This window comes from Triticum aestivum, chromosome 3D (assembly GCF_018294505.1).
Source record: "Triticum aestivum cultivar Chinese Spring chromosome 3D, IWGSC CS RefSeq v2.1, whole genome shotgun sequence".
NCBI classification, from domain to species: domain Eukaryota; kingdom Viridiplantae; phylum Streptophyta; class Magnoliopsida; order Poales; family Poaceae; genus Triticum; species Triticum aestivum.
In genome coordinates this window covers 430,547,742-430,560,670 of record NC_057802.1, presented here as the reverse complement: position 1 = coordinate 430,560,670, position 12,929 = coordinate 430,547,742, and the positions used below count along the sequence as shown (strand labels likewise).

At 44.4% G+C, this 12,929-nt stretch overlaps 1 protein-coding gene and 1 long non-coding RNA gene across 3 annotated transcripts; one reads left to right on the top strand and one right to left on the bottom strand.

The window, feature by feature from the left end:
* Positions 1–5,544: 5,544 nt before the first annotated feature.
* Positions 5,545–10,106, top strand: LOC123079393 (2-oxoglutarate-dependent dioxygenase 19). 2 transcript variants are annotated; one of them, XM_044502162.1, is made up of 5 exons: positions 5,545–6,089; positions 6,423–6,661; positions 6,752–7,079; positions 7,199–7,502; positions 9,873–10,106. In XM_044502162.1, the coding sequence occupies exons 1-5, from the start codon at positions 5,901–5,903 to the stop codon at positions 10,022–10,024; spliced, it is 1,212 nt and encodes a 403-aa protein (XP_044358097.1). In that variant the 5' UTR covers positions 5,545–5,900; the 3' UTR covers positions 10,025–10,106. The 2 variants fall into 2 exon arrangements, with proteins under 2 accessions (XP_044358097.1, XP_044358098.1); XM_044502163.1 differs by lacking the exon at positions 9,873–10,106 and having other exon boundaries at positions 5,549–6,089; positions 7,199–7,572.
* LOC123079394 (uncharacterized) lies at positions 8,000–11,010 on the bottom strand. The gene is made up of 3 exons (XR_006437953.1): positions 10,561–11,010; positions 9,706–9,797; positions 8,000–8,557 (listed from the first exon to the last, which is right to left on the bottom strand). It is a non-coding gene; the product is annotated as an uncharacterized lncRNA (long non-coding RNA).
* Positions 11,011–12,929: the final 1,919 nt, after the last annotated feature.

The window sequence follows — 12,929 nt, the reverse complement described above, 5'->3', positions numbered from 1 at the left end:
CATACGGTGTCGTCTCAATGGAATTGCGTGGTGCCCTATTTAAAGTGAATGCGGTTGTCTCTAATGCCTAACCCATAAACGATAGTGTAATTTGATAAGAGACATCATGGTATGCACCATATCCAATAGGGTGCAGTTATGATGTTCGGACACACCATCACACTATGGTGTTCCAGGCGGTATTAGTCGTGAAACAATTTCCACAATTTCTTAATTGTGTGCGAAACTCGTAACTCAGATATTCATCTCTATGATCATATCACAGACATTTTATCCTCTTGTCACGACGATCTTCAACTTCACTCTGAAATTACTTGAACCTTTCAATAATTCAGACTTGTGTTTCATCAAGTAAATACACTCAGCATCTACTCAAATCATATGTGAAGTAAGAACATAACGATATCCACTGCATGCCTCAGCACTCATTGGACTGCACACATCAAAATGTATTACTTCCAACAAGTTGCTTTCTTGTTCCATCTTACTGAAAACGAGGCCTTTCAGTCATCTTGCCCATGTGGTATGATTTGCATGTCTCAAGTGATTCAAAATCAAGTGAGTCCAAACGATCCATCTGCATGGAGTTTCTTCATGCATATATACCAAGAGACATGGTTCGCATGTCTCAATCTTTTCAAAAACGAGTGAGTCCAATGATCCATCTACATGGAGCTTCTTCATGCGTTCTATACCAATATGACTCAAATGGCAGTGCCACAAGTATGTGGTACTATCATTACTATTTTATATCTTTTGGCACGAACATGTGTATCACTACGATCGAGATTCATTTTAGGTGCAAGACCATTGAAGGTATTATTCAAATAAACAGAGTAACCATTATTCTCCTTAAATGAATTACCGTATTGCGATAAACATAATCCAATCATGTCTATGCTCAACGCAAACATCAAATAACAATTATTTAGGTTTAACACCAATCTCGATGGTAGAGGGAGCGTGCGATGTTTGATCACATCAACCTTGGAAACACTTCCAACACATATCGTCATCTCACCTTTAGCTAGTCTCCGTTTATTCCGTAGCCTTTTATTTCGAGTTACCAACACTTAGCAATCGAACCGGTATATAATACCCTGGTGCTACTAGGAGTACTAGTAAAGTACACATTAATATAATGTATATCCAATATACTTCTGTCGACCTTGCCTGCCTTCTCATCTACCAAGTATCTAGGGTAGTTCTGCTTCAGTGACCGTTCCCCTCATTACAGAAGCACTTAGTCTCGGGTTTGGGTTCAACCTTGGGTTTCTTCACTAGAGCAGCAACTGATTTGCCGTTTCATGAAGTATCCCTTCTTTCCCTTGCCCTTTTTGAAACTAGTGGTTTTACTAACCATCAACAATTGATGCTCCTACTTGATTTCTACTTTCGCGGTGTCAAACATCGCGAGTTGCTCAAGGATCATCATGTCTATCCCTGATATGTTATAGTTCATCACGAAGCTCTAATAGCTTGGTGGCAGTGACTATGGAGAACCATCACTATCTCATCTGGAAGATTAACTCCCACTCGATTCAAGCGATTGTAGTACTCAGACAATCTGAGCACATGCTCAACGATTGAGCTTTTCTCCCTTAGTTTGCAGGCTTAAGAAACTTGTCAGAGGTCTCATACCTCTTGACGTGGGCACTAGTCTGAAATCCCAATTTCAGTCTTTGGAACATCTCATATGTTCTGCGACGTTTCAAAAACGTCTTTGGCGCCTCAATTCTAAACCGTTAGCATTACGCACTGAACTATCACGTAGTCATCAAAACGTGTATGTCAGATGTTCGCAACATCCATAGACGACGCTCGAGGTTTAGCACACCGAGCGGTGCATTAAGGACATAAGCCTTCTGCGCAGCATTGAGAACAATCCTCAGTTTACGGACCCAGTCCGCATAATTGCTACTATCAACTTTCAACTCAATTTTCTCTAGGATTATATCTTAGTAGAACTAAAGCGTAAGCTACGACATAATTTGCAAAGACCTTTTGACTATGTTCATGATAATTAAGTTCATCTAATCAAATTATTTAATGAACTCCCACTCAGATAGACATCCCTCTAGTCATCTAAGTGATACATGATCCGAGTCAACTAGACCGTGTCCGATCATCACGTGAGACGGACTAGTCATCATCGGTGAACATCTTCATGTTGATCGTATCTTCTATACGACTCATGTTCGACCTTTCGGTCTCTTGTGTTCTGAGGCCATGTCTGTACATGCTAGGCTCGTCAAGTCAACCTAAGTGTTTCGCATGTGTAAATCTGGCTTACACCCGTTGTATGCGAACGTTAGAATCTATCACACCCGATCATCACGTGGTGCTTCGAAACAACAAACCTTCGCAACGGTGCACAGTTAGGGGGAACACGTCTCTTGAAATTTTAGTGAGGGATCATCTTATTTATGCTACCGTCGTTCTAAGCAAATAAGATGTAAACATGACAAACATCACATGCAAATCATAAAGTGACATGATATGGCCAATATCATCTTGCGCCTTTGATCTCCATCTTCGAGGCGCGGCATGATCACCTTCGTCACCGGCATGACACCATGATCTCCATCATCGTGTATTCATGAAGTTGTCTCGCCAACTATTACTTCTACTACTATGGCTAACGGTTAGCAATAAAGTAAAGTAATTACATGGCGTTTTCATTGACACGCAGGTCATACAATAAATTAAGACAACTCCTATGGCTCCTGCCGGTTGTCATACTCATCGACATGCAAGTCGTGATTCCTATCACATCCTTTTGGCCATATCACATCACATAGCATACCCTGCAAAAACAAGTTAGACCTCCTCTAATTGTTGTTGCATGTTTTACGTGGCTGCTATGGGTTTCTAGCAAGAACGTTTCTTACCTACGCAAAAGCCACAACGGTGATATGCCAATTGCTATTTACCCTTCATAAGGACCCTCTTCATCGAATCCGATCCGACTAAAGTGGGAGAGACAGACACCCGCTAGCCACCTTATGCATCAAGTGCATGTCAGTCGGTGGAACCTGTCTCACGTAAGAGTACGTGCAAGGTCGGTCCGGGCCGCTTCATCCCACAATGCCGCCGAATCAAGATAAGACTAGTAACGGCAAGCAAATTGAACAAATCATCGCCCACAACTACTTTGTGTTCTACTCGTGCATAGAATCTACGCATAGACCTAGCTCATGATGCCACTGTTGGGGAACGTAACAATAATTCAAAATTTTCCTACGTGTCACCAAGATCAATCTAGGAGATGCTAGCAACGAGAGAGAGGGAGTACATCTTCATACCCTTGAAGATCGCTAAGCGGAAGCGTTATAAGAACGCGGTTGATGGAGTCGTACTCGCAGCGATTCAAATCGCGGAAGATCTGATCTAGCGCCGAACGGACAGCGCCTCCGCGTTCAACACACGTACGGCCCGGGGACGTCTCCTCCTTGATCCAGCAAGGGGAGAGGAGAAGTTGAGGGAGAACTCCAGCAGCACGACGGCGAGGTGGCAATGGAGCTCGTGGTTCTCCGGCAGAGCTTCGCTAAGCACTACGGAGGAGGAGGAGTTGGAGGAGGAGAGGGCTGCGCCAGGCCAGGGGTGCGGCTGCCCTCCCACCCCTCCACTATATATAGGGGCAAGGGGGAGGGGGCCCGGCCCCTTAGATCCCATCTGGTGGGAGGGGCAGCGGCCAGGGAGGGTGGCTTGCCCCCCAAGTCAAGGGGGGCGCCCCCTCCAGGGTTTCCTCCAACCCTAGGCGCATGGGCCCTAGGGGAAGGTTGGCGCCCAGCCCACTTAGGGGCTGGTTCCCTTCCACCTACAGCCCATAAGGCCCTCCGGGGTAGGTGGACCCTCCCGGTGGACTTCCGGAACCCCTTCGGTGGCCCCGGTACAATACCGGCATACCCCCGAACACTTCCGGTGACCGTATGATGACTTCCCATATATAAATCTTTACCTCCGGACCATTCCGAAACTCCTCGTGACGTCCGGGATCTCATCCGGGACTCCGAACAACCTTCGGTAACCACATACTATTTCCCATAACAACTCTAGCGTCACCGAACCTTAAGTGTGTAGACCCTACGGGTTCGGGAACCATGCAGACATGACCGAGACACCTCTCCGGCCAATAACCAATAGCGGGATCTGGATACCTATATTGGCTCCCACATGTTCCACGATGATCTCATCGAATGAACCACAATGTCGGGGATTCAATCAATCCCGTATACAATTCCCTTTGTCTATCGGTATGTTACTTGCCCGAGATTCGATCGTCGGTATCCCAATACCTCGTTCAATCTCGTTACCGGCAAGTCTCTTTACTCGTTCCGTAACACATGATCCCGTGGCTAACTCCTTAGTCACATTGAGCTCATTATGATGATGCATTACCGAGTGGGCCCAGAGATACCTCTCCGTCATACGGAGTGACAAATCCCAGTCTCGATTCGTGCCAACCCAACAGACACTTTCGGAGATACCTGTAGTGCACCTTTATAGCCACCCTGTTACGTTATGACGTTTGGTACACCCAAAGCATTCCTACGGTATCCGGGAGTCGCACAATCTCATGGTCTAAGGAAACGATACTTGACATTAGAAAAGCTCTTAGCAAACGAACTACACGATCTTGTGCTATGCTTAGGATTGGGTCTTGTCCATCACATCATTCTCCTAATGATGTGATCCCGTTATCAATGACATCCAATGTCCATGGTCAGGAAACCATAACCATCTATCGATCAACGAGCTAGTCAACTAGAGGCTTACTAGGGACATGTTGTGGTCTATGTATTCACACATGTATTATGGTTTCCAGTTAATACAATTATAGCATGAACAATAGACAATTATCATGAACAAGGAAATACAATAATAACCATTTTATTATTGCCTCTAGGGCATATTTCCAATAGTCTCCCACTTGCACTAGAGTCAATAATCTAGTTCACATCACTATGTATTGTAATGAATCCAACACCCATGGGGTTTGTTCATATCTCGCTTGTGAGAGAGGTTACTAGTCAACGGGTCTGAATCTTTCAGATCTGTGTGTGCTTTACAAATCTCTATGTCATCTTGTAGATGCAGCTACCACGTGCTACTTGGAGCTATTCCAAATAACTGCTCTACTATCCTTGGCCCAAATACGTTCATCGATCAAGACTTCCCTATCTTTCTAGATGGGCGACTCAAGGCGTTTTCAAAAACTATTATTGGTAATGTTTGTGTGTGTGGAAAGGTGACAACATCGTTGCTCTAGTCCAATTGCAGCTTCCTTATTGAAGTCTTTGGAGTATTTCTTCTAGCAAACATTGATACCATGAATAAGGTGTTTTCAAGAGATACATTATATTTTTTAGTCACATGAGTTACTTTATATTTTCTTGAATTTTAGATCAAAGTCAATATATCTGTGATTATTATGCGTATGAATAAAATTATACTCCCTCCGTCCCATAATATAAAAGCGTTTTTGGGAGTAGGGGTGTTCCTAAAAAAAGAAAAATCCCTCGTCCAAAAAAAAAAACTCCTGGCAAAATTCCCCTTCACTTCCTCTGTTCCTCAGTTCCTCAAAATCTCCCCGATCTGACGACCCTGCCGCCCGTTTGCGCCTCTCGCCGAGCTCGCCGCTCGCTTCTGCCTCCTCTATTCCTCCCTCAAAGGGGGGCTCCGTGGTCGAGCTCATCGCCTTCCACGCCGCGGTCGGCGGCGTCAGCGAACCCTCGCGCGTGGTCCTCTCCTCCGGCAGCAGGCCTCTCCGCCTCGTCGCCGGATTCCCCCGTTGCGTCGTGTACGACTGTCTTTGTCGTGGACGGAGGGAACACGGCCATCCACCTGTGCCTCGCGGCAGGTCTTCTGGAACCCTCCCCTTTTCCCCACCACACAAGATGCCGACGCCGTCTCATCGCCATTGCCCTAACCATCCAAAGGGGGGTCACGGCGACTGTGCTGGAGCATGCGGCGGGGACGGCATCCCCGTCATCGACCTCGGCGTCCTCCTCAACGGCAACGCCGAGCAACGATCTCAGGCGACACGCGAGCTCGGCCAGGCCTGCGAAGACTGGGGCTTCTTCATGGTACGGCACTACCACCGATGAACATCAGAATATTCGATTCATGTCCCAATGTTGCATGCTCCCTTCGTCTGGGATTATTATTCCCGCTCATATCTTGTTCAATTTTTTTTACCATATACATACTGTATTTGATTAGCAAAATATAAGTTATATGAATTCATATTTGAAAGAAAATTCCAACGGTATTTGCTACATAAAACATATATTTTGTTAGTTAAATTTACGGTAAAAAATTGACCCAAAATACAAAGGGGAATAAACCTGGATAAGTACAAGGAAACAATTCGCTAGAGGCGCCATTAATTGTTTTTATTTTTCTGATCTGGCGTGAAGGTGATTAACCATGGGGTGCCTGAGGTGCTCCAAGAAGAAGTGATGGAGGCGTGTAAGGAACTATACAGCTTACCGAGGGATGAGAAGGCAGAATACATTGCTGCTGGCCCAAAGGATCCTATACGTATTGGAACAGGTCTCTTCTACTCTGACGTTGACGATGCCATATGTCGGAGGGACTATATGAAGATGATTGCTCACCCAGAGTTTCACTGCCCTGCAAAGCCTGCAAAGCTGAGGTAGCACAAACTGCTAATTAACACCATATTTACTTTCACATTATTGTTTTGATGTTGCAAAAGCTATATTGACTACACAGTCATTGTTAGAGATATTGCTGTGGAGTACTCTGCTCGAACGAGGCAGCTGTTGCTGGAGCTTGCGAAGGCGATCTCCGAGAGCCTGGGACTTGACCGTGGCCGCATTTCTGAAGTTCTAAACCTTGAGTCCTGCTTCCAGATCCTTGTCGGGAACAATTACCCGCCATATGCTGGCTCGGATGGGGTTATGGGAATTTCAGCCCACTCTGACCATGGCCTTCTCACTCTGCTCTTCCAAAATGGTGTGGATGGTCTCCAAGTCATGCACAACGGCCAGTGGGTCACCGCAAAGCCCCTTCCAGGCTCACTGTTCATTCTCACTGGCGATCAGTTGGAGGTATACGAATGATTTACAGTGTTCTTAACTTGACAATAAATGGTTATGAAAACAGAAGCTCTTAGTACCTGTACTTTATCTTAATGATACACATGCATGTCCTATGTATGTGGGTGCAGATTGTGAGCAATGGAAGGTACAAGGCCGTGCTCCATCGCGCACTGGTCCACGGTGGGCAGACGAGGATGTCGTTCGTGAGCCTGGTCGGGCCGTGCCTAGATGCTGTCGTAGAGCCAGTCCTGGAGTTGGCACAGAATGACCCCCAGGGCATGAAGTTCCGGGGAATCAGGTACAGGGACTACATGGAGCACCAGCAGAGCAGCAAGATGAACACAAAAGCAGCACTGGACATCGTTCGTGTGCAGGGTGACATATTGACATGTGAGAGCACACCTAACAGTTCAACAGAGGCTGATTCTTCAGGTTACAGTCCTACAAGTTGATATGCTGAACATTTATGTCTTAGTGAATCAGTGCATTCCATGTCGTAGTATTCCCTCCTCTTCGGTTCCTAGTAGTTGATAAGACTGATTAGACATTCTACTATTCTCTGTTGGGACAAGCGCTAGCAGCAAGGTTGGAAAAAGCGCTAGGCGGTAGGCGGGCGATGACTCTCTGCCTAGCGCCTAGCCTGCCTAGGCGTAGCCTAGGCGGGCCAAGGCGTTTTGTATGGTAGCAGGTTAGGAGGACAATTTTTTGTCTAGGCATAGCCTTAGGCATTTTCTACTACAGTAGGTTAGGACAATTGAATGATAATAAGATACTTCCTCCATCCCATGATATAAGATCTTATATTCAGATCTTATATCATGGGATGGAGGGAGTACATCACAACAACGTGAATAACTAAAAATGATCTACTCAAGGGAAGTAGCAGTAACATAGGAACATCAAATATTCAAATATACTTGAGGCAAACATCACGCAAGACCCAATATGGCATATAGCATTATAAATTATGAGCTCAAGTTCACAAGTACTTTATTCCTAGAATCTTATTTGAAAGACTTCTCTCAAGTCACAACAGGGATAGTTCCACACAGACGCACAACTTGAGTTAATTTAGGATCAATAGGATGTGTCCACTGTCAATGGGACCTATCTTGTGTGGCTCGGCGCTTCCAATACAAGTAACTTAAGCATCTCCAACACGAGAAATATTCACGCCTTCTCTGAGCTCTAGCTCACGAGAAGTCTTTTCCCTCCTCTTCTTAGATGCCTCCTCAAGAGATTTCCTGCACCTATCTTTAGCTTCCTGCGAGCTTTTCTTGCATTTAGCCACAAAATTACCAACGTGAGCCACATGCTGCTTGTGACGATAAACACCTCCAATGATCACATGGTTACAAAACAAACACTTCACTTTGTCCTTGTTGGAAACATCGGCTAGACTCCCATACTCCCATCCCACATCATCCGACTTTCTCTTACGGGCATTCTCTTCCAGCAACATTGATGTTATATTTGTCTCCAACATCCTACAAATGCTCGAATACACAGCAGCAATAGTTCAGTAATTCACATCGATAATGATAAAAAATATGGACCAGATCTATCAAAGTGGAGACCACAAGTAGGCATAAATCAAGATAATAATCAAAGCAAAAAATGCAATATAGTATGTCTGTACGGGTGTGCGCGTGTCCACATCCGAAAAACATACAGTAGAAGATAAATCATTACCCACTTAATTAGGTATATGATTTTTACAGAAGAAGACAGAAGCAAAGCAATATAAGTTATAATATCATAAATTCATAGTATATGCAGATCAAATATGAAATAGGTAGGAAGCTGCCTATGGAGAGATTCCAAGCAAAACAAACTAAAATAGAAAATACAAAAACTACAATGAGGGAAACCAAAGAACATATTTTTTTGCATTACAAGTTTATAAATTTGTTGCATAATTGCATTGGGAACTTATTTAGTCCTGCAAGGCTGCAATGCTCGATACAGATCCAGAAGCAAATCCGTTTTTATACCGACTAAACAACCCTCTGATTAATGAACCTCTAGTCTCCACAGTAAAGATTACCAGCAACCACATACATATGATCCTACTTTTACACTAGGACTAGTTCTGGCTGGTGTTGCATCTTGGCATCAGGCAACAGAAGAGAAAATCATAGCACAAACTTCCAAGAAACTTTCTGTTGTGAAGTAAATCGATAATACAAAAACTACCATGGAGGAAACCAAAAGAACATATTTTTTGCATAAGCTCATAAATGTGTTGCATTCGAAACTTATTTTGTCTTGCAATGCTCAATACCGATCCAGAAGCAATTTCCTTTTTATACAAACTGAACAACTCCTCTGATATACTAATTTGAAGTATCATGTGATATAAATAACCTCATATCTCTACATTCAAGATTACTAGCAGCCACACTCACACGCATATGATCCTACTTTTAGACTAGTGTACTAGTAGCAGCTATGTCACTGTCACATTTTGGCACCATGCAATAGAATATGATCCTACTTCTATACTAGTACAGTAGTACTAGACTACTAGTAACGTCCAGTATCACATCTTGGCATCATGCCATGTATATAACTTATGAACTGAGACAATCATAGAAGGAACTTCATTAACATGAATAGTGCACAGAATGATTACCTTCAGACTAGTGGATACTTGCCTTGCTTCTTCAGGCGCTAGATATGACCAGCCCACTTTAACCTCCTCGTCGGATGAGCTGTCGAGTACAACTGCATCACAAAGTTACTATTATTTTCAGTCATGTCTTATTCCATTAGAAGTGATCAGTAAAGAAAATTTCATAGGTTCAGAGTCTAGGATGGTCAGGTCATTTGGTGCAACGGCCAGCGGCAGTAGGCGTAGGTCAGGCAGAGGGAGCACTGCAGGCTGCCGAGCTGGCTGCCGGCGAGCACGGGCATGCCGGATTGCGGTGACTAGGCGAGACCAAAGGCATTGACCCAGGCCAGGAGCAGCTTTTACCTTGAGCCTGAGCATAGTTCCTGTCTCCCACTATATTGTTTATGCCCAAATACTAATTGCTTCTTACTGTATTTGTTTTTTTAGAACTTTCTTACTGTATTTGTTACATCTTGTAAATGCATGAGCAAATTCAGACACAACAGCATCAAGGCATGTATAAATCAGTTGCAGATCGAACAAACTAACTACCATTTCTTTTGTTGACTCGATTATGGTACTACTACGTGATGCTGACATGACATTTAAATTGTGAGATCTCTGCACAATTTTTTTATTGAGTGGCACCCCTGCGCTGCAATCCTAGATCCGCCAGGGATGGATCAAACAACACCCAATTAACAATCTAGATAAATCAATATCAATACATAAAGTGCAGATCAAGTGATTCCATGCGAGGGACAGGGCAGCAAGTAGCAACAAACTAGCAATCCAGGGGACGATGCAGAGGCAGTACACAGGCACAGTGAATACACGAGAAGAGAAGGGACAGACAAAATCGAATTGGTAGCTCACCTCTAGCAGGGAAGAAGACCGGATCTCAGCTTGTCTTCGAGCAGAGGGATGGAGAGGAGGAAGAAGTCATGGCTGCATGGTGAGAGGATGAGGTGAATCTCTTCGTCTCGGCGGCCGAAGGACGAAGCGAGGACGGAATAGATCCAGCCGCCGCCACCCTTTTCAGTGTATATATATCCAAAGTCTAGCCAAATCTCTCCTTTCCTCCGCCAGCAAACTTCCCGCAATCTTCTCCATCCTCTCGCGATCTTCTCGCCACCTTCCCGCCCAGGCTTGTAACCTCTCCGATTCCATCTCCGGCCCGCCTTGCTCTGCCTTGCGCCGCCTCCTCGCCGCTTTTCTCCGCTTCATCGCGCTTAGGCGCACGCCTGGATCCGCCTAAGCGATGGGCCCGCCTAGAGCACCGATTAGGCCCAAGGCTACGCGGTGGGCTGTCGCCGAGCGCTTCAGCGCGCCTAGGCGTACGCCTAATAACGCTTTTTCCAACCCTGGCTAGCAGTAATGATCCAAGTTAATATGGATTAGGAAGAATGCTCGCATGTTCAGATTTGGTGAAGCCTTGGGTTCAGTGGTTCTGAGAGATGAATGTGATAAAGTGGGTTGGGCAGTGGACAATAATCTACAATATCAATGTACAGTCAGCGGAGCTTTAGGGATATTATTCACTGGCACAACTGAACTTCTGTTGGTGCTAGTTTGTGGAACGCAAAATTTCCTTTTGAAAATCAAGGTATGCATGTGATTAATGGTTCAAGATTGAATACAAATATGCGGAGCAGATTTCTGAACGTGAAGGACCGTGCAGCAAGAGTTGTTTCTTATGTCGGGTTTTCGAAAAATGAAGACCACATCATGTTTCATCGCTCATTGGCTGTCTTTGTGTGGGTCAGCTTGAAAGAGGCGATTGCTGGGATCAAAGACTAGTTTGTAAATCTAACTTCATGTGGGGTTGGTGAGATGGAACAAATGGAACAAGTGCTAAGGGTAGAATTGTTCACTCGGGTTTTGCAGTGATGTGCTGGACCCTAGGTAGGATTCGAAACAAATTGTTCACTCGGGTTATATTTATTTAGGTTTTGCCAAAACAGCACCTGAAATTGTTATCGGAAAACAGAAGACCGGACCTAAATGACCGAAATGATTTCGTTTGGTCTGTACATATGGGTAAATAAAACAACTCAAAACCCCTCAACATACTTAGCACCTCAGCATCTCTAAAGCAGTAGTTTGTACTACCTCCATTCCTAAATATAAGCCGTTTGGGCAGTTTTTCTTTTTTTGCGAGTATTGGTCAGTTTAAGTACTCCCTCCGTCCCATAATATAAGAGTGTTTTTGACACTACATTCCCATAATATAAGAGTGTTTTTGACACTAGTGTAGTGTCAAAAACACTCTTATATTATGGGACGGAGGGAGTAGCAAGCAATAGGAAAGTAGCATGGTAAAAATGGCAACATGTTTTCCTTTAAGGAAGCAACTCTTTGCATTTGGTAACTTTGTTGTGCATGTTGGTTGTGAACTAATGAACCTGATGAATGAAAAATTCAACAAAAAACCTGATGAATGAGAATGTGTATGTGTATGTCATAGAATAAACTTGTACTTTCATCATTGTAGCCGTGAGCTAAATAACAGCTAGGCAAAAGAGGCTGGAGAGGTAACGAGTGACAATCCATCACCGGTGTGCTTTACCAGTGACGGACACTGGTAACCACCGAGGCACATACACTGTCAAAGGATTAATGACAGACGGTATGATCGTCACTGGAAGCGGGTTTCGGCTGTCCGATGGATCTGGGAAGAGTATCTGGTGCTACCGAGGCTTAAATGCTACCATGATACGGGCATCTATCTGGATCTCTGCTCGTGGTGGCTAGAGAGGAGGAATGCCTATCAAGGGCAGAAGAGGAAGAAAGTTTTTTTTTGCGACTGAAGAAGAGGAAGAAAGTTGACAGTCTATGTCGTCTGTTTAGCAACTTCATTATTCCAATCATATCATCCAGGCCGTGGATCAGTTAAAGGAGGATTTAAGCTTCTGGTTGGAGAAGATTTAGCTGTGTTCTGTTGATCGTTGTTGTATCTCTGTCTTCGGCTTAACATAACAGTAGTCTAGATTCCTCGAGAATGCTTCTTGTGTCTCTGTACTATTCTTCCAGTACGTGCTTCGGTCTGAAAGCTGAATAAAATCGTTGCTTATTGATGATTTGGTGCGGCATACAAGAGTATATAAGAGGGTACAAACCGACTTGGGGTAGGGGTACAAAACTGACTTGGACTAGAAGTCGTATACCATAATGACTACTCTAACATCCCCCCGCAGTATCAACGGCAGGCTCGACGACGTTGAGACTGAAACAGATATCTTGAA

Bases quoted from the DNA above. Each gene is read 5' to 3' on its own strand.
- LOC123079393 (XM_044502162.1), top strand. From the start codon at position 5,901: ATGCCGACGCCGTCTCATCGCCATTGCCCTAACCATCCAAAGGGGGGT. The intron at 6,662-6,751 runs GTAGCACAAACT...AGTCATTGTTAG, and splicing joins GCAAAGCCTGCAAAGCTGAG to AGATATTGCTGTGGAGTACT. The intron at 7,503-9,872 runs GTTACAGTCCTA...AAAATTTCATAG, and splicing joins AACAGAGGCTGATTCTTCAG to GTTCAGAGTCTAGGATGGTC.